General features: G+C 48.4%; 5 protein-coding genes across 5 annotated transcripts; 2 read left to right on the top strand and 3 right to left on the bottom strand.

Moving 5' to 3' along the window:
• Positions 1 to 209: 209 nt before the first annotated feature.
• N7478_008062 (DNA topoisomerase 2) lies at positions 210 to 5,548 on the top strand (the record flags this gene model as incomplete). The annotated part of the gene is made up of 3 exons (XM_056924276.1): positions 210 to 299; positions 400 to 711; positions 791 to 5,548. 3 exons carry the CDS (start codon positions 210 to 212, stop codon positions 5,546 to 5,548), a joined length of 5,160 nt encoding a protein of 1,719 aa, XP_056777002.1.
• Positions 5,549 to 6,171: 623 nt separating this feature from the next.
• N7478_008063 (uncharacterized protein) lies at positions 6,172 to 8,055 on the bottom strand (the record flags this gene model as incomplete). Its single annotated transcript, XM_056924277.1, has 4 exons — positions 6,172 to 7,292; positions 7,417 to 7,501; positions 7,562 to 7,677; positions 7,743 to 8,055. 4 exons carry the CDS (start codon positions 8,053 to 8,055, stop codon positions 6,172 to 6,174), a joined length of 1,635 nt encoding a protein of 544 aa, XP_056777003.1.
• A 3,973-nt stretch (positions 8,056 to 12,028) lies between these two features.
• Positions 12,029 to 13,560, bottom strand: N7478_008064 (uncharacterized protein; the record flags this gene model as incomplete). The annotated part of the gene is made up of 6 exons (XM_056924278.1): positions 12,029 to 12,478; positions 12,533 to 12,729; positions 12,786 to 12,903; positions 12,993 to 13,024; positions 13,096 to 13,212; positions 13,521 to 13,560. 6 exons carry the CDS (start codon positions 13,558 to 13,560, stop codon positions 12,029 to 12,031), a joined length of 954 nt encoding a protein of 317 aa, XP_056777004.1.
• Positions 13,561 to 14,549: 989 nt separating this feature from the next.
• N7478_008065 (uncharacterized protein) lies at positions 14,550 to 18,461 on the top strand (the record flags this gene model as incomplete). Its single annotated transcript, XM_056924279.1, has 4 exons — positions 14,550 to 14,728; positions 14,790 to 14,883; positions 14,947 to 17,817; positions 17,892 to 18,461. The coding sequence occupies 4 exons, from the start codon at positions 14,550 to 14,552 to the stop codon at positions 18,459 to 18,461; spliced, it is 3,714 nt and encodes a 1,237-aa protein (XP_056777005.1).
• Positions 18,462 to 20,871: 2,410 nt separating this feature from the next.
• On the bottom strand, positions 20,872 to 24,196 carry N7478_008066 (putative nuclear serine protease HtrA2/Nma111; the record flags this gene model as incomplete). Its single annotated transcript, XM_056924280.1, has 4 exons — positions 20,872 to 21,048; positions 21,122 to 21,319; positions 21,387 to 23,687; positions 23,783 to 24,196. 4 exons carry the CDS (start codon positions 24,194 to 24,196, stop codon positions 20,872 to 20,874), a joined length of 3,090 nt encoding a protein of 1,029 aa, XP_056777006.1.
• Between the last annotated feature and the right edge of the window lie 34 nt (positions 24,197 to 24,230).

Consider the following 24,230-nt stretch of genomic DNA (forward strand, 5'->3'; position numbering starts at 1 on the left):
ATTTTCATTTCTGTGAGAAGGAAAAAACAACACATTCCCCTCCTCTCAGTTTATCGCCAATCGCCAATACGAGCATGCTTGGCTGGTGTTTCGCGAGCGCCTAGTTATCTTTGTTTTTTCATCCTAACCCGTTCACGTTCCTTCACTCGTTTTACATCGCCCTGAACTTTTCAGGGTGATCTCTCACTCCTGTTCCGCGCTTGTTCATCATGAGCGACGATTCAATAATGGACGACGACATCTTCAACGTCGAAAGTGACGTTGAAGATGGCTCGGACTTTGCCCCAGAGCCCGCGCCAGTACGTACCTCCGTCTCTCTCCATCTGCATTTACACCATTCACAATCTCTTCTCATGCATCTATTTGTCGACTGACATGGCTAAATTAACAAATTTACAGAAGCCTAAGGCCAAGGCCGCGCCCAAGAAGGCGCCTGCTGCGAAAGCCGCCCCTAAGAAAACAACACAAACCACTCTCAAGGCCAAGCCTGCTGCCAAGAAGAAGGCAAAGGCTGACAGTGAAGATGAAATGTCCGACGTGCAGATGTCCGATGTCGAGTCCCTCTCTCAAACACCTCCCAAGGCTAAGAAGACCGCCGCCCCCAAGCGAGCTGGCTCAAAGCCTCTGGGTGATGTCGAGAATGAATCTTTTGGGGGAGAGGGAGCTTCCGACGCCAAAAAAGGCACCAGCGTGTCTCAGAAGTACCAGAAAGTGAGTCGTCATGAGAGAGGGCCTGGAATATTGGCCGTAAGAAGCCATTGAATTTCTTGGCTAATTTTAATTGTCCTAGCTTACCCAACTTGAGCACATCCTCAAGCGTCCCGATACCTATATCGGATCTGTTGAAGCCAACACTCAGCAGATGTGGGTTTACAACTCCGAATCCGAGATGATGGAGTACCGTCCCGTCACCTTTGTCCCCGGTCTCTACAAGATCTTCGATGAGATCGTGGTCAACGCCGCCGATAACAGGCAGAACGACAGCAGCATGAATGAAATTCGGATTACTGTTGACCGCGAGGCCGGCGAGATCAGTGTGTGGAACAATGGTCGTGGTATTCCCATCGAGATCCATGAGAAGGAAGGCATTTATGTTCCGGAACTTATTTTCGGTCATCTACTCACCGGTTCCAATTACGATGATACCCAGCAGAAGGTGACCGGTGGTCGAAATGGTTTTGGTGCCAAACTTTGTAACGTGTTCTCTACTGAGTTTACGTTGGAAACTCAGGATTCAAATCAAAAAAAGAAGTACAAGCAGACATGGACAGCGAATATGTCTAAGATGGGCAAGGCGAAAATTACAGAGGCCAAGGGTAAAGACTACACCCAAGTCACCTTCAAGCCTGACTTTAGCAAGTTTGGCATGACTGGAATCGACGATGACCTGGAAGCCCTTGTGAAGCGTCGTGTCTACGATTTGGCAGGAACAGCAGGAGTCATTGTGAAACTCAATGGTACACGCATTCCCATTCGTGATTTCAAGAAGTACATGGAAATGTACACCAAGGCCATTCGCAAAGAGCGAGGTGACGACAGCCCACCTGCCAAGGATGAAATTCTCACCTGTAAACCTGATCCACGGTGGGAAATTGGTTTTGCTGTCTCCGATGGCGCTTTCCAGCAGGTTTCCTTTGTTAACTCGATTGCTACAACATCTGGAGGTTCGCATGTCAACTACATCTCCGATCAGATTTGCAATCGACTGGCCGACCAATTGAAGAAGAAGAACAAAGCTGGTGCGCAATTGAAGGCCGCTCAAATTAAGAATCATATCTTCATCTTTGTGAATGCTCAGATTGTCAACCCGGCCTTCACTTCTCAAACCAAAGAGCAATTGACGACAAGACCATCCCAATTTGGTAGTAAATGTGTTCTTGAAGAAGATTTTTACAAGAAGGTTTTGAAGACAGAAGTCATGTCCAACATCATGCATTTTGCTGAACAAAAAGCCGATCAAATTCTGAAGAAGGGCGAGGCTGGTAAACGCTCTCGCATGAACAATCCCAAGCTTGTCGATGCCAACAAAGCTGGTACTCGGGATGGCCACCATTGTACTCTCATCTTGACTGAGGGTGACTCAGCTAAGGGTTTGGCCATGGCTGGCCGTGCGGTCGTTGGACCAGATCTTTTTGGTGTCTTTCCCCTCCGTGGAAAATTGCTTAATGTCCGGGATGCGTCATTTGACCAGATTGCGAAAAATGCGGAAATCCAAAACATCAAAAACTTTATTGGCTTGCAACACAAGAAAGAATACACCGAGACCAAGGGTCTTCGCTATGGCCATCTGATGATCATGACCGATCAGGATCATGACGGTAGTCACATCAAGGGATTGCTTATAAACTTCCTTCAGGCGCAATTCCCCAGTCTTCTGAAGATCCCCGAGTTCCTTATTGAATTCATCACTCCTATCATCAAGGTCTGGAAGGGTGACCCCAAGAATCCTTCCAAATCCAAGTCTTTCTTTACCATGCCTGAGTACGAAAACTGGTTGGAGACACACAGAGAAGAGCGTGGATGGGAACATAAGTACTACAAGGGTCTGGGTACCAGTTCTACTGAAGATGCACAGGTCTACTTCCGTGATCTTGATCGCCACTTGAAGGAATTCCATACCATGAAGGAAGACGAGGCAGGGCTCATCGAGTTGGCATTCTCTAAAAAGAAGGCCGACGAGCGAAAGGAGTGGTTGCGCCAGTTTAAGCCTGGTACATACCTCGATCACAGCATGTCCAAGATCTCATACACCGATTTCATCAACAAGGAACTCATTCTTTTCAGTATGGCGGACAACCAACGTTCAATTCCTTCCGTGATCGATGGTCTGAAGCCCGGTCAGCGTAAGGTGTTGTATGCCTGCTTCCGCAAAAACCTAAAGAAGGATATGAAGGTCGTCGAGCTAGCGGGTCTTGTTTCCGGAATGACTGGTTATCATCATGGTGAAACCTCTCTTCAGCAAACCATTGTCGGTCTAGCACAGACATTCGTTGGCTCAAATAACATCAACTGCCTCGAGCCCAGTGGTAACTTTGGTAGTCGTCTTCAAGGAGGTAGCGATTGTGCTAGCGCTCGTTACATCTACACTCGCTTGTCACCTTTTGCGCGAAAGGTCTTCAACCAGGCCGACGAGCCTTTGCTGACCTACAACGAGGATGATGGTAAGAGCATTGAGCCCGAGGTCTACATGCCTGTAGTCCCTATGGTTCTTATCAACGGTGCCGATGGTATTGGAACTGGTTGGAGTTCTTCCATTCCAAACTACAATCCTGAGGATATTGTGAACAACCTCAGAGCCTTAATGAAGGGTGAAGAGACCAAACCCATGGAGCCGTGGTTCCGTGGCTTTACCGGTGAAATCGTCGCTGCGCCTGGAGATCGATTCAGGTTTAGCGGAATAATCCGAGAATCCGGTGATAAGGAAGTTGAAATCACCGAACTCCCCATCCGCACATGGACCCAGGACTTCAAGGACAAGCTCGAAGAAATCATCAAGGCCGAGAAAACACCTTCTTTCATCAAAGATTACAGGGACTACAACACTCACAGCAAGGTCCACTTTGTAATTCAGCTGGATGAGAAAAACATGAAGGGTGCGATTTCGGAGGGCTTGGAAGAGAAATTCAAGCTGTCGAAGACTCTTACAACTACCAACTTGGTGGCGTTTGACTCTGAAGGCCGCATCACCAAGTATGCCACTGTTGATGACATCCTCAAGGAGTTCTACGCTATCCGCCTCAAGTACTACGAGCGTCGTAAGCAGCATCAGCTTTCAGAGCTCCAGCGAGAGTTGGAGAAATTGAGCAACCAAGCACGTTTCATCCAGATGATCATTGATGGAAAGCTTGTCATCTCTAAGAAGAAGAAGGCTGTCCTAATCAACGAGCTCAGGGAGAAGGGATTCAAGCCATTCCCCAAGGTCTCTGACGCTTCCAAGATGGGCGAGGACGAGCCTGTCGTTGAAGAGGCCGAGGAGGCTGAAGATGTCGAGGTCTCAAAGCTGTCAAGCGCCTATGACTACCTACTTGGCATGTCCATGTGGTCTCTTACCCAAGAGCGTGTCGAAAGACTCCGCCGCCAAGTTGGCGATCGTGAGACCGAGATTGACGCTTTAATCAAGCTCTCCAAGGAGGATATCTGGACGAGGGACTTGGATGACTTTATTGCCGAGTGGCGTTTCCAGCTTGAAGATGAAGATCGCCGCCAGCGCAAGGCAAATGCCCTGGATCGCCGTGCCTCCACTAAGCTCGCAACTGCTGGAGGTCGCGGCAAGACCGCTGCTGCCCGTAAGCGCAAGGCAGCCGGCGATGATTCGGATGATGAAGACTTTGCAGCCCCCAAGTCTAAAAAGACAGCAGCTGCCAAGAAGAAGCCTGCGGCGCCCAAGACAAACAGTCTCGCCAATTTCCTCAACAGTAAACCAGCCGCTAAGGTGACACCAACGCCCGGCGATGGAAATATCGACTCAGATGATGACTTCGATTTTGACAAAGAAATCATGCCAGCGAAGAGTCGTGGCGCATCGGCAAAACCGAAGAAGGAGAAAGATGTTGATATTATGGACATTGATGATGCACCATTGACTACTTCTCGAGGCGCATCGGCTCAGCCTGTTTCCAAGGTCGTCGAATTGGAGGATGATGAAGAGGAGGATGTGAAACCTGCTCTCAAAGCGAAGCCAGCTGCAAAGCGAGCACCAAAGGCCAAGCCGGCCCTTCAAGACTCGGATGATGACTTCCTGGAAATTGCCAGCGAGGCTCCCAAGCCAGCTCCTACATCTGCTCGCGCCCGCAAGCCTGCCAAATACACCGCTCCTAGTGATTCTGAGAGTGATGATGAAGACCTTGGCGATGTCAGCCAAATGGTGAAGGGCATTGGTGGTGCTGATTCAGATTCGCGACAGCTTTTCTCCGAGCAGCGGTCTCGTGCCGGAAGCAGTGCCAGCTTGATGGCCCCAACTAAGCAGACCAAGCTCAGCGACTTTGACGCGGATGAGACTGATTACAGCAAGCTTGTCCCTCAAAGTTCCCCCCGACGCTCTCTCCTAGTCAAGCCTAAGGAGGTTTCTCGAATTGAAGACGATGACGAAGTTGAGATTGACGACGACGATGAGGAGGAGGAGCCACCCGCCAAGCCTGCTGCTCGGAGTAGAGCGGCTCCCAAGGCTGCTGCGAAGCCCGCTGCTAAGGCGGCACCTGCAATCAAAGCTGCGCCGCGTGCTCGGGGCAAGGCCGCCGCTGCCAAACCCGCTCCCCCAGCTTTGTCTCCTGCAGCCAAGGCATATGCCTCAAAGCAGGCGAAGGCCAAGAAGCAGATAGTGGACGACGACTCCGATGATGACATCGACGCCATGGCCAACGAGATCCTTGACTCCCCTGCTGGCAAGGTGAATGATGATTCGGATGAAGCGCCTGCACCCCGTCGTGCTGCTGCCCGCCCTGCCCGTCGTACGGCAACACAAGCAAAGAAGAGTTATGCTCTAGCTCTCGACAGTGATGACGAGGATGAGGTGGATGACTTTGATGAGGATGAGGACGAGAGTGATTAAATTGGTCCATTCAAGGGCGTCGAGGAGTGGAATTAGCGAGGAAGCTACTTTCGTATGGGTTATCTCTTTTTCTTTTTCTTTTTCTTTTTTTCAGTCTCCTGCTTTCGTTTTCTCCATTTTTCTTCTTATTCTGGTCACCTCATTTTATTCATATCTCTCTTCTATTGATTTTATTTCCTTTAATGGTGACGAGGCAGAGCCGGCCATTGCATGCAATCCACCTTAACTGAATTTTCCATTCCCATTCCCAGTCCATTGAGCTTTAAATTTTAGCTTCGGCTACAATAAAGTAGATCTGTAAGGCTGTTGCCTTGTTAAATCCCGTAGAAGCAATCGCCATTCTGTATTCTGTAAAGCTGCATTGTCCATATCATAGCATATCCATAAACAAAAGCCTCTCCCAGCACCAAATTCCCAATATCAACAGAAAACAACAGACTCCCTGGACACGCATAAAAAGAAACAGCAATTCAACACCATCCTGTCTATCCCATAAATCATATCAAGCATACAAATGAAACAAAGAAATACCAAGCAGAGAGCACAGCGAGAAAAAGAAAACAAAGAAAAGAAAAAGTAGATCAGAGACCGTGTTTTCATCCCCTCACAACAGGCCAAATCAATTACATAGAAGCATGCCGTCTCTTACGAAATCCCAAATCCGGACTCCAATCAGACTCCTTCAAAAGCTCGTCATTAGCCAAAGCCTCATCCATATGAAGCCTTAGCAAAGCATGCGCAGCCTTAACTTCATGTGCAAAATGGCCTAATTCAGACCCACGCTTTCGATTCTGCAGAGGACGAACAGGATTCTTCTTCCTACGACCTTGATCACGATCAACGCCACGCTTCTCACCAGCGCAACAGAGATCTTTCGGTCCCACAAAACCAGAGTAATCCTTATCAGTATCATCATCCGCCAATTCAGCCGAGTCATCAGAATCGAAGCTATGATCCGAGCCACTTGAGCCGGAACGCATAACAGTATGCTTGTTTTCATTATCATCTCCCATGGGAACATCAATAGATGTAGACGCAGTAGAACGAAAGGCATTCCCAATCGAAGAGGTAGAGCCAAGATCACTTTCTTCACTGACAAGTCTGTTCGTCAGCGGAAACAGACCCCCTAGAAACGGAAGCCTGTCCCGAACACGGTCATGAGAATGAGCATGAGCCTCAGTCTGAGCTTGGGCCTCCCGTGTAAGCTTACAATTCTCCACAAACTCCTCCGGCGACGGAACAGCTTGCATCTGCACCGGATTCGAAGTCCTAGGCATGTTAACCGGCGTAAAGTTATTCACCGTAGGGCTCTGAGGAGAATTGCAATAAGAAGGAGGTTCAGTAGACGAACCACGCGCACTACAGATACTAACTGCGTAGCTTCGACGAGCCAGCTTAGAGTATATCCGACGATGGGGCGCAGAAGCAACAGAGTCATTCTCATTCTCGCTGTCCGCCGTGAGAAGCTTCCCTGTGTTCTCAGGTCCGGGGCTGTGAGTGTGAGTGCGGGTGTGATCTTTCTGCATCTCGAGAGAACGGTACAGACGGGCTGTTTGAGTTGCGCGATGTACTATATCAGCCTCAATGATTATCTGGCCTAGGCTTGTTTGGGTGCCAGAGCCTTCTTTGGGCTTGATGCACATGGCTGGGAATTCAGTGCCGAAGAGAGGTGTTAGGACGTGGCGGACTTTCCAGCAGAAGGTGGCTGCTACAGCTTTTGCGGCTTCGTAGGGCATCCAGTAGCCTGGTTCATGTTAGTTACCTTTCTTTCTCCGTTTTGCCCTCCTAGTCTGGGTGGGTTCAAACTGAGGAGGAAAGGAAAAGAAAAGAAAAGAAAAGAAAAGAAAAGAAAAGAAGGGCTGACATACCTTGAGCGGCAAGGGAGCCTCCAGTGATACTATGGCAGATCTCTCGAAGGCCTGAGTTGGCATTCAGAACTTTTCCGGGGGCAGTCTAGAGCATGTTAGAGATGTTCATAGTCGAGATATGATGGAGTGGAGTGGGGTAAGCTACCTTTGAGTGCCCGTTGCACTTGAACAGGTGCGTTGTGCGAACTAGTCCGATGTTGTAATCCCACATCACTGTCCAAACTGTTTCCTCGCCTGGAATCTGGAAGGTATATTGGAAGACTAGACGAAGATTAGTCCTGAGTCACATTATTTTTTTTTTCACAGGGAAAGGAGACGTAGCATACCGTTGAAACTATCACGTCCTGTCTTCTCTTGGAAGCTCTTCTTGTCACTTTGGTAGGGGATGTGGCGAGGGAACTCGGCGATTCTGCCCATGGGATGAAGTTTGAACTTTCGATGCTTCTCGAGGAGGCTCTCATCAGATATCTCGATGGGAGGATAGCGAACCTCACCTCTAGGCTCGCCAGGACGGAAAAGAGCAGCATCCTTCGGCATCCTTGTTCGTTTCTCACGGGCAGGTGGGCGTTCACGTCCACGGTCACCGTCAATCTCACGTTCCTCGGGCATCGGATTCAACAAATCCTTGATGGATGACATTGTATTAAGTAGCAGGTGGACAATATCCAGAGCTCAGTATTCAACAGAAGAGAAGAAAGGTTTCAGAAAGGAAGAAAGGTTCAGGTTCAAGTTGATGAAGTGGAGGTGGAATGGAAAAGATGGAAACCGAGATGATCGAGGAGGAGGAGAAGAAGAAGAAGAAGAAGACGAGGAAGACGAGTTAAGTTAAGAGAGTGGAACAAGAAGGCGTTTTCCAGAAAATCTCGTCAAGCAGGGATACGTCAATGGGAAGTTCCATGAATTAAGACAGTGGTTTGATATGAACCCATCCCCCACTCTTTGTTGTTTTGTCTCGCTCTGAGGTTTGTTCCGCCAGACTCTGCCTGAGGGGGAGTACAGTTGTTTGTCTGTTTGAACACACTTTCAGGTATCAAAGCGGGATCAGAGCAGGCAAGACAGCACAAATAAGAGAAAAAAATCAGAAAAAAAATAATACGAGAGAAAAGAGCAAAGAGGAAACAGGTGAAGATGAAATTTGAAGGGTCAGAGAAAAGAAAGCAAGAGAAGAAAAGGATCCGATGGCAAGACAAGGTCGATGCTCTATACATGGTAGCTTGACCTCGGATCGGAATAGACCAAGTGACATTATGGCATCACGAGGAGCACCAAGTCGGACGAGTCTTCGTATGGCGCTGTTTGTCTCTTGCCAGAGAAGATTTTCCTGCTTCCCATCGTGATTTCTTCGACTTTGGACTGACCGGTGTGCATGTTGTCACCAACCTTCTACATAACGCCCCTGACAAATGAAACGGATATCTCTAAGCTTTTTCGAGGCTTCGTTTCACCGTTGTAGATGTGGGTACCCAAGCCCTGGAAACCACTAAAAGCACCTCATCATCGCCATGTGGATATATCGGAGCGGTGATGAAGCAGGAGCATGGGAGAGTCCACTTTAAACACCGCTTCTCTTCTGAACCTGAACCCTCTATATGCATGCAAACAGCTGAGAACGGTAGTCTGCCGATAGAGAACGAGAGCTAGGCTAAACGGGACTATTCCAATCCAAAACAACATCAATCTTGAACTTCACCCACCCTCTTTACTTTGTTTATTTTTACGCAGAGTGACAAGATGCAACCTTCAAATCCGCTTTGTTCCGAGAAGAAGCAGGATTGACCTCCCCAAGATAGAGGAAAGGGAAAAAGAAAAGATAGATACACCCACCCACTCAACCACTCGGCGCTCCCATGCCAGAATCCATTCGGTCTTAGCGCCAGTAGAAACAGCGGGCAGGGTGCTGCAAGAACCGGAGATTTAGGAGGAATATCCGAGCAACAATCACAATTAGGCTTGCCTCATGGAGGCTCGATGAGACAGACATTAAGAGAGGTCTGAGTCCAACGGATAGATGCAGGGCCGCAAAGCTTTCCATGCCAAAAGGGGAACTGCATAGTCTGTTGGCGAGTCTTAGAGAGGCCCGCATCATCATGAGAGAACAGTGCAGTGTACAGAGATAAACTTCTGACCCGATCAACGATACTAGTATGCGCTGGGACCTTTTCTACCACGCACATGTATATTTTTATTTTCCAAAAGGGAGAGATACATGTTCACTAGGGGCTCAGGTTGAAAGATCATCACACTCCTTTCTTTCCGGAAAATGTATCAAACGACGAAAATGAAAATAGAAGAGAAACATACGCAATCGCATCCACGTTTGATACGATTAAGAGACTCTTTGAAGATCTGCGTACATCTCAGATCAATCGGGTGCAGCCTTCTTCGGTAAGAAAAGCCTACAGAAGCTTCCATGCATATTTCTTTGCAGGGGGGAAGAAAATAATAGAAATAATACTTTAATTAATTTAATTTAATTTAATTTAATTTAAATCATTTATTAAAAGAGTCTGACACGTTGAGGACGGTTAAACCAGAAACGCTTCTCTTTCATCCTTGCTCTGGATCCAGATGGTCCATGGTCTAATCCCAGCATGCCACACTGGCTGGTCTTCCAGTTCATTTTCCAACATTCCATTGTACCCACCTCCACCATAATTCTATAGAATCCAAATGAATACGGGTGGGGAGGGGTGAAAGTCTCTTAATTGGTGCCCGGGGTAAAGTGTTATCAAGAGCCCGAGCCCGAGCACAGCATGAAGCAGTACACACACTAACATCCTCACACTTACACTTACACTCATAATGAAATAACCCCTGTACAATTCGTAGTCAAAAGTCAAAATTCACAGAAATAAGGCTACATACCGAAAAGTCAATGGGAATCACCGCCCAGTCCAAAATATCGGTTCGGTAGTATTGACAAATCCCCTGGATGAGCGATAGACTGAGACTGCGGCCCAACCATACGAGTCTGAGACCAACTAGAAAGAAGTCAGGATACCGATGTCTAAGACACTCGTAGGAATGGATAGCTACTCCGCCATTTCAAAACTGAAAGAGCGGTCGAGCTATAGTATGCCTTTCTTCAAAAGATTCTTCTGGGCTTCTAGAAAGGGGTTTATCAGAGGTACTGGGGGAGATCTGAATTGGGATGTTGCTCTTAGGGCTCGAGCCCATTCAAACCATGTCCTCAGGAGCTCAATAGAAGCAACGTCCCTTCATATCTGGTACTTTTTTCTATATGATAAATATATGTATCTATCCATGTGATTCAATCATTTCTGGTGATCTGACCATCCGATAGGTCAAACGAGAATCAGGCAATCAGCATCAGGCACATATGCACTCGAGACTCGACTCCAAACAAGCGCTAGTATATCAGCATTACCCAGTCCAGGAACCCCTGCAGGACCAGACGAATTCAAGTTCAAGTTCATTCTTGATACATCTAAGGTGATATACTATTGTGAACATTGGATAAGCCTGCATATCCGCGGAGTATAAGGTGTATCATGTATGTAGTAAGAACTGAATTTTCAAGTTGATCAACAGATCTCACAGACACAGACATCGGAGGGAAGAATACACCTGAAATCTGAGCACAATATGATATAAATATGCTCAAATAATGCCAATATTTAAAATGGGTAAAAGAGAAGGGCGCACTATCATAGATGAAGGAGACAAGATGCGCCCCAGCCCAGCCCAAACCAGCCCAAATCACGATGCGGAGAATTGGGGGGACTGGGGGGCAGCTGCACAGGCCAAACTGAAATCCAACGGCGCGCGGGGACCGCTTGTTCTGTTACTCATAGCGGGAGCGTGGAAAGAAGCGCCGAGTTCAGTGCAAGGCTACGTGGAAGTACAGGGGTCTCTAGGCAACAAATTCCCAAGTTGGTCGAGGTCGAGGCTCAGCCTGCTTGTTCAGATTTACCATGTTATGTGCTGCAGTTTTGTTGCAGTTCAGACTCTTGAGGGGATTTCATAGTGGTCAATGCTATGGGTCATTGGTGGTAGATGTAAACGAGAGGTTGATTGTATCTTCTGTGCTGCAGATGGATGTATAGACAGTCGCCGTGGGGTGGAATAGGTACTCGTCTAGTACTTCTACAAGGTAATTAAGTCACTGCGTCACAATTGACATACTTTACTTCCTAGGCTATTGCGATGATCCTGTGTCAGATATCTGGGACATGTATTGAACCCGTTGACTATCAACTTAAGATAATTGCATTAGACAAATATGCACCCGAGAAGAAAATAAACAAGAGGGCGGAAGAAAACTGCATGGACAGATAAAAAAAGAGGTACTAGATAAAAAGGGGAAATATGAAAATGCAAGGTGCAAGTACAGAATCACTGGCAAATGAAAAGTTCATTATCCTAGAATTCCACAAAAAATTTTCGTCGTCAAGTAAAAGAATCGTGAGACGTGGGGCCCTGATGTACATTCCAAATGTACCCGAAGGACAAATGGAAAGGCCCGATGCTGTCAACCTTTCTCCGTCAAACATATCCATTAAGAAGTAAAACCGTATTCCGACCCCCGTCAACACAATCGCCGTGGGCTAAAATTAGACCCCGGAATCCTTAAACTGGATTCGGTGCTAACTTACGCGGCCAGAAGAGGTTCCCGCTCTTGGGCTGTCTCAACTGACTCAACGACCTCGTCAACAGGCTCAACCTTAGGGGCTTCAGGGAAGTCCTCGGTCTTGATGGCGGGCTCGGCAACTGGCTCGGGCTTCACAGGGACGGGAGCCTTGGCCATCTCGGGGGAGGCAGAGCGGCGACCCATGTACTCCTGGGCCTTGTTGCTGTAGTCACCGACATACTGCTTCATCAAGCCAGTAGCGTGAGAAGTGTGTTCACCAGCCAGGTCCTTCAACTGGTTGGTCTGAGCAGTGATGATATCCTGGAGGTTCTTAACCTGCTCATCGATGATCTCGCGGTTGCTGATATACACAAGAGGAGCAAAGTAGGCGGTGGTCACTGCGATCACAGACAATCCCCAAACCGGAACGAATCGGATCAGCCAGTAGCCGAGGAAGGCTGCGGTGAAAGCCTAGGAAATGGTCAGTGATAACTCTGTCCTGCTGACTAGGAGAATATAACATACTGCAACGGTGTGGACAACATTCTCGGCAAACAGAACACGCTGGAACTCGATCAGGAAGAAGTCCACCAACTGAGAGACGTCCTCGAGCACAGCCTCGTGGGTTTCCTTGGGGATGGTATAGTATCGGCGAGGGCGGAACGAGCTAGCAATGCCTTGTCTAAGAATAAATTGACCGGCAATCTCCACGACGGCAGTCACTGCGTGATAGATTAGTCGGCTGATTTCAGAGAACTAGGTCACGCGACCAACTCACATCCCAATGACATGTACAAAAACTTAAAGGCCCAGCGGAGGAGGGGCAGGTAACGGGCGGCAAAGATGAAACTAATGATGCTGAGGTAGGAAACGGCGGTCGCGCGTGGTTGTTCCCACTGTATATCAGAAGAGAGGTCAGTTAGCCAACACAAACCCCTCGTAGGTAGAGAAATCTCTAGATCCGATCATGGGAAATTTCACTCACGCTCAAAAGGCTGTACAAAAGGGAGTGGTAGTCTAGTGAACGTTGTTAGCTTGGGAAACTGTCGTAATGCATATCTGGAGGTCGTGGTTCAGTCGGTACATACGGGTCAAAGGCTGGCCATTGTCGGTGGTAGTTGAAGGGGTAACACGGGAGTTCTTCAAGTCTTGGAGCTCTCCAGAGGTCTTGTTGACCTCGGATTTGACAGTGTTGACAACCGGGCCTGGGGAGGGGGCAAAAAGTAAGCATTCAGATCCATGAATGTTTTAGAATCTCCCCCTTATCGCACAACTGCGAATTCAGTGACACTATGTCGCGATATCACGAAAACCTGAACTCATGAGAGTTTCTAGGTCGAATCCAGGGTTGTCGCGACAAATCAAGGGGCAAATCAGAGGGACGGAGAATACTATCGCAAAATGACGGTCAGTTATGTGTTGCAAAGGACCAGAAAGGTCCAGGATTGGCTGTCGCGGGTCGACAATTTTTTTGGTAAGGCCTTATAGGAGGGGGAGGAAAGACATACCTTACTACCGGTGTTTGGGTAGTTCACGTCACCAGAATCGGCCATGGCGGAGATTTCAGAGATAAAATCACCAAAGGATCGAGAGAGTAGGGGGTTTGGAGGGGAGAGGAAAGAAGGAGAGAAAAAAAGGGAGCGATAAGAGCAACCGAGTTGTTTTGGTGTGATGCAATGTCATGTGCGTCCGCCAAGGTTTCGCTGCCGAAAAAAATAGTGATGTCAACTACTTGATCCCCTCATGACTATTACATGGTAGAGGTTCTTTATGTGGATCTTTACTTGATATACTTGTTATTTTTCCATTTACTTCCAAAGAGTTTCAAGGTTGTGTGACCCCAAAACGACTCCTTTACTGGCTTTCATTACTAGTGGGGGCCTTCCTACTGTAGCTTGCTGATGGTCCGGTATCTCGGCCCAATCGCACCATACCTGCACCTCTGCCTTGACCATACTTTAGCTCGCTAGGGCCTATGTACCCTGGGTCTGGACTCTTACACTCTTTCATTCAAGGGGAATAGATTACAATACAGACCGTAACTTCCAAGGCTGCTACTTTCTCCATGGGTTCTTAAAAGAACCCATCAGCTTTGAAATCCAATATGCAGCTCTACTAAGAGCTCTAAACAGCTAGAATATCTCCTGAATCTCAATTTTATCGATCTTGTATAAATGAAATAATCCCCTATTAGAGACAATAGAGATCAAAAGATAGCATATACTACTATATTTCCTTCTTAGTCGATCGCCCTCTCGATCTCCACTGTATAGTTATGCGTACACGTGACCTACGCGTTACCCAATCGGGTTGTCTGTTTTGATTGTGCAAGTCGATTTCCCGCACTACGCACGACCAACACTACCGGCACGACACACTCTGTTTGTTTCCTCGTTACTCAACGCATTTGGTTCCTCCCCATACAATACACCCATGGTGGACTATAACTAATCAACCTTACTCGCCTACTCCGATTTTATCGCAAACCCGTACCAATCAATCTTTCTCTTAATTCCCCCGCCCTCGGCGCGTTGTTTACATCATGGCCGCGGCTGGCGCGAGGGCTCAAAAGCCCGTTGGTTCTGCCGCATGGATCGCGGCAGAGAAAGAAAATATGGCGGAGCTAGTCGAGCAGGAAATGGAAGAGGTCGAATACCCTGTCCGCCATGAGATGGACTGGTTAAATGAACACATGTCTGAGATCTTCTCGAATGGTCAATCGTGAGTTTCGATTAACCAAACACATAGAAGATAATGGACTTGATGCTGATCTCATGCCCAGTAACTTCACCGATGTGTTCAAAACACCTGGCAAAATGAGAGGCAAGACACCTCGCACCGCACGGAAGCGAAATGTGGTGGAGGAAAGCCGAGTGGTGAGACTGACCCGTGTTGTCTTCCGGCGGTTGTTGCTTGCCAAGCTAACTGATCCTCAACAGCCTCTGAGCGAGATCTTCTCTTCCACTCATAAACAAGCCGGTAACAAGGCCAGCCCGAGTCCCTTCATTCATCGCGTAATCTCCAAAACTACAGCGACAGCCGCTTCTGCTTCTGCGTCCGCTTCTCCCCGCCCCAAGAACACAGAGAAGGAGCCACAACCTCAATACCCAGATCTCAGCCAAAATCTCAACTCCTTCCAGAAATACAACACTGACTCGGGTTATCATGGCATGGAAGATGACGACATGGTATTTTCCGATACACAGCCCGCTACACAGCCAGACACGCAAGTTTCCACACAACCAATGGAGGTGGATGAACAAGTAGCCTCACTTACTCAAGTCAATTTTTCCATGAGTCTTCAAACAGCCGAGGATTCATTCCATTCCGCCCAAGAAGATGTTCGCGCCCGTGGAGAAACTGCTGATCCCACGAACATGGACCCGACTCCCACACAAGAGCAGACTGCAACACCGAAGAACGCGATTTCTAAGAAAACCGAACCTGAACCTGAACTAGGCTCCACGCCCACACCCAAGACTAAATCTCAACCCAAAGCCACTGGGGCCAAACAAAACCCGCCTGCGAAGCCGACAACTTCGCCAGAACCCGAAGTTCATGACGAACCTTCGTCGAACCCTCAATCTTCACCTGAGAAACCTGTCGCCACTACCAAATCCACTCGTATCCAGGACTCTGTAGATCAAGATACTGAGCTGGAAGATAATTACAAGGAAGACACTGTCTTGGACTTCGATGATATTGGGTCTCCCTCCGACAACTCTACTCCCGAACGTCTGCCTGTTCGAAAAAGCAGTCTGAGTTTTGCCTCTCTTCCAGCGCGTGAGCCTCTTACAAAGAGCATTGGAGGCTCGCGGCTATCTCGTACCAGCCACATTGATCTTCCAAAGCTGAGCGGCACCGGTCGACTCAGCTACTTGGGCAGACAGACTGGAGGGAACAGAACGACCCAGGTCGGATCAGATGAAAACATCAATGCCGCTGATTCCATGGATGTTGATGAACAGAAGGATACCAGCAATGATATGGATGCAGAGCAGGCTAGCAAATTGCACAGCACCAAATCAACCCAGAGTCTTCACGAAAGAATTAGCATGCTTGGAAAGGCACAACCATCACGGCCAAAGAAGTCCATTGCAGCCCCAGCTGCAGGTCTGGCATCTGCCAAGGAAATTGCTTACCCAGATCTACCTGCTTCTAAACCAGATGCGCGAAACGAGACTTCTGGCTCCAAAACTCGTGAAACTCGTGAAACTCCTCCAACCTCAGAACGTGCGACCGGTGGAGAGGAAGACTGGATTCCCCAAACGTCTACTCTCCAAAGGAGTAAAACAGCGGATGTCATGGAGAATCTCAATGTGGGCAAGAAAGACACTTCTGCCGCGCAAGAAAAACAGTCAGCTGAGCCAGAACGCCCCAAATCTTCATATTCTATATTCTCCTCGCCCCGGCCTCATGGTCATCAACAGAGCGCCTCTACATCCATTCTGAACACGGAAGCTTCTACCACCCCGACCGGATCGCCTCGGCGCTATGATGGCCCACTCAGCGCTTCAAAGATGAGGTTACAGTCAATTATGAAGAGCGCGAAGGGACTGTTCACAAGCACTGGAAGTTCCACCAAGTTTGAACCATCCTCTCCCGAGCAACCACGTGTCAAGGAACGGGCGAGTACAGAAGAACACGATGTTGAAAATGAATCTCCAGCACCCGAGCCTCGCAAGGCCACTCCCCCACGACAGGAAGGCCGACGAACTCGTAGCTCGACAGAGAGAGAGGAGAAACAGCGCCTGAGGGAGCTTGAGGAGCGACAGCGCGAAGAATCGCGTCAGGAGCAGCTGCGGGAACAGGAGAGGCAGCGCGCTATTCAATTGAAAGCAGCTCAAGAAAGGTCATCTGTGGAGCCAGAGGAACGAACAACCTACAAGACCTCGCACTTGCGACAACCAAGCCGTGACCCTGAATCTGCTCATGAAGGCTCCAGAATTGCCATGCCCCAATCGAAGCAGAATGATCGACGCCCAAGACCAACTCGCGAGCCTATGCAAAAGCCGAAACCTCAGCCTCTTTCCGTGCGTGTTGGCAGTACTCTTCCCCGCGGAATGACACTGGGCTCCTCTACTTCTACCAACACTAATACTCAGGAAATGAACGCCCCTGCCCCCACGCCTGCATCCAAGCAGAGCACTCTGAAAAAGAAGCCCAGCAATAACTCCTTGCATACGACTTCGTCTACAAGCAGTTTCAAGAGCTCCGTCTCAACTCATTCTCAAGCACAGTCTCAGGCCCAGCGAAAGGCCCAGCTTGCAAGTGAAAGAAAGCGCGAACAGGAAGAAAGAAAACGGGAGCAGGAAGAGAAGAAACGAGAACAAGAGGAGCGTGATGCACGTAAGAAGGAAGAGCAGAGGCGAGAGCAAGAACGAAAGCGAGCTTTACAGTTGCAGCAGCAAGAGGAAGCTCGCCGACAAGCTGAAAGCCGTGCCGGGGCCGAACGCGAGCGTCGGGAACAATCTGCTCAAGGCGATCCCAAGAGGGCCGCTAACAAAGCGGCGATTGAGAATTGGCGAATGGAAAATGCTCGGCGGCAAGACCCTGCCCGACCTGCCTCGCGTCTGGGTTCTCAACAACCTTATGGACGACCTATCAACCCACCAGCTGCTAATCCTGCTAAGCCGCCCAAGAGAAATATGGACGATGAGGCCGGCCACCGAGCAGCCGTCTCTAAGCCTAGCAATGTCCAGCCTTCTGGTGAAGCTAAGCGTCGAAAGACTGAGGATGAGTACAATCAAGGGCAAGCTGTGCGACAGGCATCGGCCCGTCCAATTCGCCAACCCAGCACCATTCGAAAGGTATGCACTCTTCCTTTCCCCTTGCCCCATCTATATCCAATATATGGTTACTAACAATACATGATTATAAACAGCCTTCCATGTTCGGTCAGTCTGGCATTCAGACAGGTTCATCTATCTTGAAGGCCGGTCAACCTCAGAGACCAGGCCCTGGTCACCCAATGGATATGTCCAAGCTGGCACACGGCAAGATTCCTTTCGCCGAACCCAACCACGCACCTCCCCCAGCAGCACACAGGGCCCCTGCCCAGGCCTCTTCCCAACGCACTCCGGGCCCAGCCAAGCCGTCGCCCAAGTATCCTAACGGTGACAGTATCCACCTACCAGAGATTGCCACCGATAGCGAGGATGAGGATGACTCAGACTCCGAGATGTTCCCAGTTCCCCAGTGGGCACAACCGAAGGAACTTCAAGATCTGCTCCGACAACAGGACGGAATGGAAGTGGACTCAATCTTCGGGCCAATCGCACCATTCTCCCTAGAAGAAACCTTCAAGGGAGACAAGAAGATCAAGAAATACCGCGAGCGAACCAGCAGTGCTCACTGGTCTGGTCCAGACGGGCTTACACAAGAGGAAATCCGAAGAGATGTAGCCGATCGACAACGACTACGCATGGATGGTGGGTGGTCCTTTAATAGCTAGCTAATTGACATGGGATCACGAGATCGATAGAACAATCTGGGTGTACTTTTGAACAGCAGCGGTCGGCAGTTGAGGCGTTGTTTCTTGGGTTATTCAATCCAGGTTCCTTGGGCATTGGCGTTTTGGAAGAGGGAAAGGATTCCCTCATGATTTATTGGCGTTTTGTATTTTTATTTGCCAGTCTTGATCTTTTAGACTACAGCGGCATATGAAGCATCCATCGGTGTATATGGTTTAATTGAACTTGAGTCTATTGAATACCCAAATCGGTATAATCAGTTCCAGCTTTACAGTGTTAGTTTAATCTGGGCAGTGGATATCAGCAAAGATATATTACTTGATGTCAATACAGGATTAAGCCCTTGTAGCGCAATGGCTAGCGCGTGAGACTGTCAGTAACTAAAAATTCCTTTTGCACCGCGCCCATCACTAACAAGAATGCAGTCTAATCTCAAGGTTGCGGGTTCGACTCCCGCCTCGGGTTCTTTTTTTTTGGTGGCAGGTGTCCGAAGTGTGTAGACGGACACCTGGCACCCCTTCTTGGACGATGAACGGTTGGGGGACCACGCCCTTCTGAGGCTAGGTTGGCTTTCTGTGGTCATGCTTTGTATTTAATTCCATAGCTTAGCATGTCACTTATATCCCTAGGGAGATCTTAGCTCGCGCGGAGGCTTCGGCTGAAGTGGCTTGTAGCTGTGACAATAAACAATTACACGGACACACAAACACACACAAGCACCAAGAAGCCGAGCCCTGGTTAAAAGGGGGTCGGCTTATCATGCTTCATATGTCCACAAACCGAATCCCTTACATCAACTAGCATCATTGGTCTAGTGGTAGAATTCGTCGTTGCCATCGACGAGGCCCGTGTTCGATTCACGGATGATGCATTTCTTTTTTATCTTTTGATCTTATTTTTTCCATTATCAACCTTCCAATTTGTGTCCACGAGGAGTCTTTTTTTTCTTGTCATGCATTCATCAATAACATGCACGATCTAATTCATGCTTTTAGTGTTGGACCGTGGTTAATCTGGAACTAGGTACTAGTCCTAAGTATGGGGTTCTTTCCCGCGGCTTCGAAATAGTAGGTGCGGCCGGGTTATATATGTTATAGTAGTAGTAGTAGTAGTATCCACCTGGACATGCACAAATCTATCTACCTTTGATACTTCCACATACTAGTGATCGCGACGAAACTTGAATAAAATTGTGCAGTATGATCCCTGTCAGTCTTACTTGCGAAGTCACCCTGTGGCCAAACACCTTTAAAGTCAACATTCATCTTTCTCTCGCCAACACAGCTTACATCTAGCAGTATGGATATCAATCAGAAAAATGAAGCATTCAAGAAGATCGATGGCAAAATGCAAGTTTTCCTATGTCAAGGTCTACGTTCGACAAGATAACATACTATATTCTGAAAAGTGAACAAATCGATTCACTTCCCCAAAGACACTCCACGATCTCCAAGAACCCAAACAAATCCCTACTCAAGACGGTAAATCCTCGCCTGAACAAGAAGATGTTCCTTTCCAGCGGACGGGTACTAGTGCAAACGAACTTGAATATGAAAGCAGCCTAGAAGGGATTGTAGCGGCGATAAAACATCTTCACTCCCTTGGTCTTGTTCATAATGATATCAATCCTGCAAATATTATGGTTGACGAAGACGGGACGCGTTGATTTCGATAGTTGTCGGTATATTGGGTAATCGTTGCGTGAGATGCAGACGAAAAGAACGCACCATTGGCATGATCATGCAGTTGATATTTCGGTTGAAAGGAATGATCTTGATGCTTTTCGAGATTTACAGATTTGATTGAATGGATCGGTGGAGGAGTCCTTTTTATTCATTTGAAAGTGTTTGGCTATATTTCTAGTATGTATTGCTAACCTTGGAATTATCTACTAACTTTGTCAATACCTACATAACAGAGAAAAACGTGGTAATATACCTGGTGTGTACTAGTTTGCCTGTTATCTATGGATGTACTAACGGAATTAGTGTAAGCAGCTAGTATTCCAACTGTATTCCAGTCATGTCATAGAACATTGAACTCCCTGCTTGGAGCCTTAGAAAGTATCGTCGTGTGGTGCCACGATTTTCCCACGTTGACATATGAACCTTGTTGCAGGGGTCAAAGCACCACCATCTTAAATATACTGATTGAACGTACGCGTTTCAAGTCAGCTATGTCCATTTTAAGATTATCAGTTTGAATGCCTACTAAGACAAGTAAAATCCAACTCTTACGACGAAAGAAAAGTCAGATGAAAGAAGTCAACATCAAGACAAATAAAAATATAAATTCCAAGACATTGAAAAATCCAAAGCTCAGATCGACCTCACGCCGTGAAAATAAATACTATACAAAAAGATCCTCAACATGCACAAGGAAACTATTTATTTATTCCATATCGGGTTCCATATCGCTTCCTCCTCCTTCCATACCCTCATCCATCGCATCCGGATTGAGGTTCGCCGCGTCTGGTGCAACTCCCAATTTGTCCTCAGGCTTACCGTGGGAGATCGTGCGCCAACCAGCTTCGACAGAGGGATCCTTCAAGTATTCAGACATGGGGAACTGGGGGTGATTATTGTTAGCCAGTGCTGCATAGCAGTCATTGCGGGATCAGGGCAGGAAACGCGGTACTCACATAATGGTCATTCTTCTTCATGGTGACAACCCAAGGAACATTATCAAAAGTGACTGCACGAAGACGGAAGTATGTGTTGTCCGGAATTTTGGTCACTGCCTCGACGAAGAGGTCAAGTGTGGGGGTTGGGGTGCCATTAACGGCTGTAATGAAATTGGTCGGTGCGAGCCCGTAGTGGTAGGCAGGTGAGCCACGACTCTGTGAATATTGTCAGTAACATTGCTGATTACCACGAAAATAGGTAGCTTGGAGAGATCGAACGTACCCTGGCGCTCACATAGATTTCGCTATGAAGCTTAGAGATCTGTTGTCGCACAGCATGATGAGGCTTCTGCAGGACAGCCCCACAGAAGACCACGGCGCGATCAGTTTCCAAGTCCTCTGTTGGGACCGTGGGAACACGGATAGTCATCTCTTGACCGTTTCGCACAATCAATGCATCCAAGAATTCCTTCTCATACATCACATCTAGCTCAGAAACACGAGTGATCAGTTGGCCGTCTAGAGTGAGAATAAGATCTGCCTCCTTAAAGCTATCATAAGAAGATGTGAAACCGGCCGGTGGACAGTCAACCTTGCGAACCATGAAGAGTTGATGACGCGATGGGTTAGCTTCAGCAACCTTCTGGATCCACTCCTCAGAGACACCCATGATACGGGCCTGACTCATCTGAACGACATAGCTTTCCATGTTCAAGATGCGCAACTTGGGGATGACGCCCTGCTGGATCTTTTGGGTGATAGGGAGAAGCGAGGGTGTGGCAAATCCCAAATGATACTCTACATCTTTGTGAGAACTGGGTGTGCGTTCTCCAAGGTAGTTTAGCCATAGCGCCTGCACCACACCATCCTCGCCGACCAAAACACCGTTTGTGCACTGGCCACTCAGTCCGGTATCGACAGTAATAGCGTCCAAGTTGATCGCCCGATACCGAGGAGCAGCAGCATTAGCGGGAATGGAAACGGTCGTGATATCCGTAACGGCGGTCTTAGCGACCACAATGCGGAAGTTCTGATTGAAACCAACAAATAGAGTGTCTTGTCCTTGCTTGATGAATTCCGAGCTGAGTCGGGCACTTTGTACAGGTGCTTGGACAAGACTGGGGTCATATTGAATGACGGTGTAATTCTGAAGCGGGTGTAAGAAGATGACCTTGGCAGCGACAATGACCGAATCAGCGACGGTAATGTTGATATCGCAAAGATCATAAGGAACGATGGCCCGTGAAACAACCACCAAGCCCTTCTCAGCATCAATCACCAGTCCAAAGCCCGTTTTCTTCGCCTGAGGATATCCATCAAGCTTGAGGGGCATCGTACACGAGACACGCACAAAGCTGCGGACAATCTCAGCTGCAGCAGGTTGGCTTACACCATCTAATTGGATAAATTCTGCCTTCCGTGGCACTGGAGGTTCTGCCGGGATGGGATCGGCGAGATCAGAGAAGTCCCAGATTCCAGACTCATCATTACGAACCGCCAACCGCATCTTTGGATGCCAGTGACGATCAATATAGACAATGCTAGTGCCCCTGGTATGTAGATCACGAATATGGCGATACGAGATGACTATCCGTGAGCGATCGGGAATGGTTTTCATGACCTCTACAAATTCATCCAAATTTCGAGTCCGTCGCTTGTCGACAGAATCGATGATCCATCCGGAAAGGGTATTTTCTAGCTTGAAGGAACCTGCGGCCTCACACACATATACACCCTTGGTGGCAATGGCATAGAGACGTGATTGTTGGTAGGACAGATCATGGAAGGTGCCCCCAGCAACTGTCACAAACCGGTCTGGGGTGATTGCGTGCAGATCACCGACCTCACACTCAACCTCGACATCCTCACCACCTCTTGAAACCAGCAGCTTGACTTTCTGGCCCACGCTGGAATCCAGAATGTCATCGAGGCGAACGAACTGAGTCAGAAGTTCGCCATTTACCTGCAACAGAACATCACCTTCTTCTAGTTTCCCATCACCGGGACCTTCAGGTAGGATAATCTCGGCGCCAAGCATATTTGTCTCTTTTGGAGCAGCTTTGCGTACAGCAGCCTCCCACTCGGGAGTCAGTCCAAGACGACGGCACTCATCAAATGGCTTAAGGATCCACTGTGTTTGAATGGTACCTCGAGTGACAAACTTGCCCTGGCGAATGCACTCCAGAGCGCGGAGTGGGCGATCCAAAGGTAAGAAATAATCTGTTGCAGCGCCATCCGCTCGGCCACCCGCCTGTAGAGCAACGGCATGGCCATCGATATTGACGACTGGACTTCCTGAACTACCGCCACTGGCAGCAGCAGCAGCCTGAATATAATTGGTATTGAAATCACTGTATCCCTCGCCGTATTCAGGTGCATTGCGATCCAATCGACTGATCACACCAGAAAGAATACTCAGCTTCTCTCCTGCATCGTTACCGACTACCCTGATCTCTGTGCCAACTCGAGCTGCATCCGGCTGAAGCTTCAGCTCTGTGAGCTTCATGTATCGAATCTTCTTCGGGTCGAAATGAAGGATGCCAAAATCGTGTACGGGGTCTCGATATACAGGGCGAACGTCACACTATCGAAACCATGGGAGTCAGCGGTGTTTCTTTTCTTTTGCCACTTTTGCCCTTGTTCTTCTGTCTCTTTCATTCCGTGGTGCTACCAACTTACCTCTTCGTGATTGTCAAAAATACAGTATCCCCAGAATGGTCCAGCACCAACAACATGACGGTTAGTCAGGATGTATCCTCGCTCTGCATCCACAACAAAGCCAGTAGCCTGACTGCTCATGGATAGTTCTGTGTCGAAAGAACAGGTCTGACAAAAGTGAATTGAGACCACACTCTTCACAACGGCCTCAATGGTGGCCTGCCATTCCGGCGAGTCAGCCTGTGCGGTAGCAACAGGAAGCATGCGACCAGCATCGTCTTCTTCCTCCACGTCATACACGGTTCCATTGGCCGGGGTTGCATCCCCAGGTGTTAAGGCCGATCCTTCAGGCTTCAAATGTTTCAAGGGGCGCTCAGCCGCAGCAGACACAGAGGTGCGCTTCCGTTTGGCACCAGCATCTCCATTCGCATCCATGATGTAGTTTGTAAGAGAGGGACGTCGAGAGTTG

Source organism: Penicillium angulare (genome assembly GCF_028827245.1).
Source record: "Penicillium angulare strain IBT 27051 chromosome Unknown utg000005l_segment0_segment0, whole genome shotgun sequence".
Lineage (NCBI taxonomy): Eukaryota > Fungi > Ascomycota > Eurotiomycetes > Eurotiales > Aspergillaceae > Penicillium > Penicillium angulare.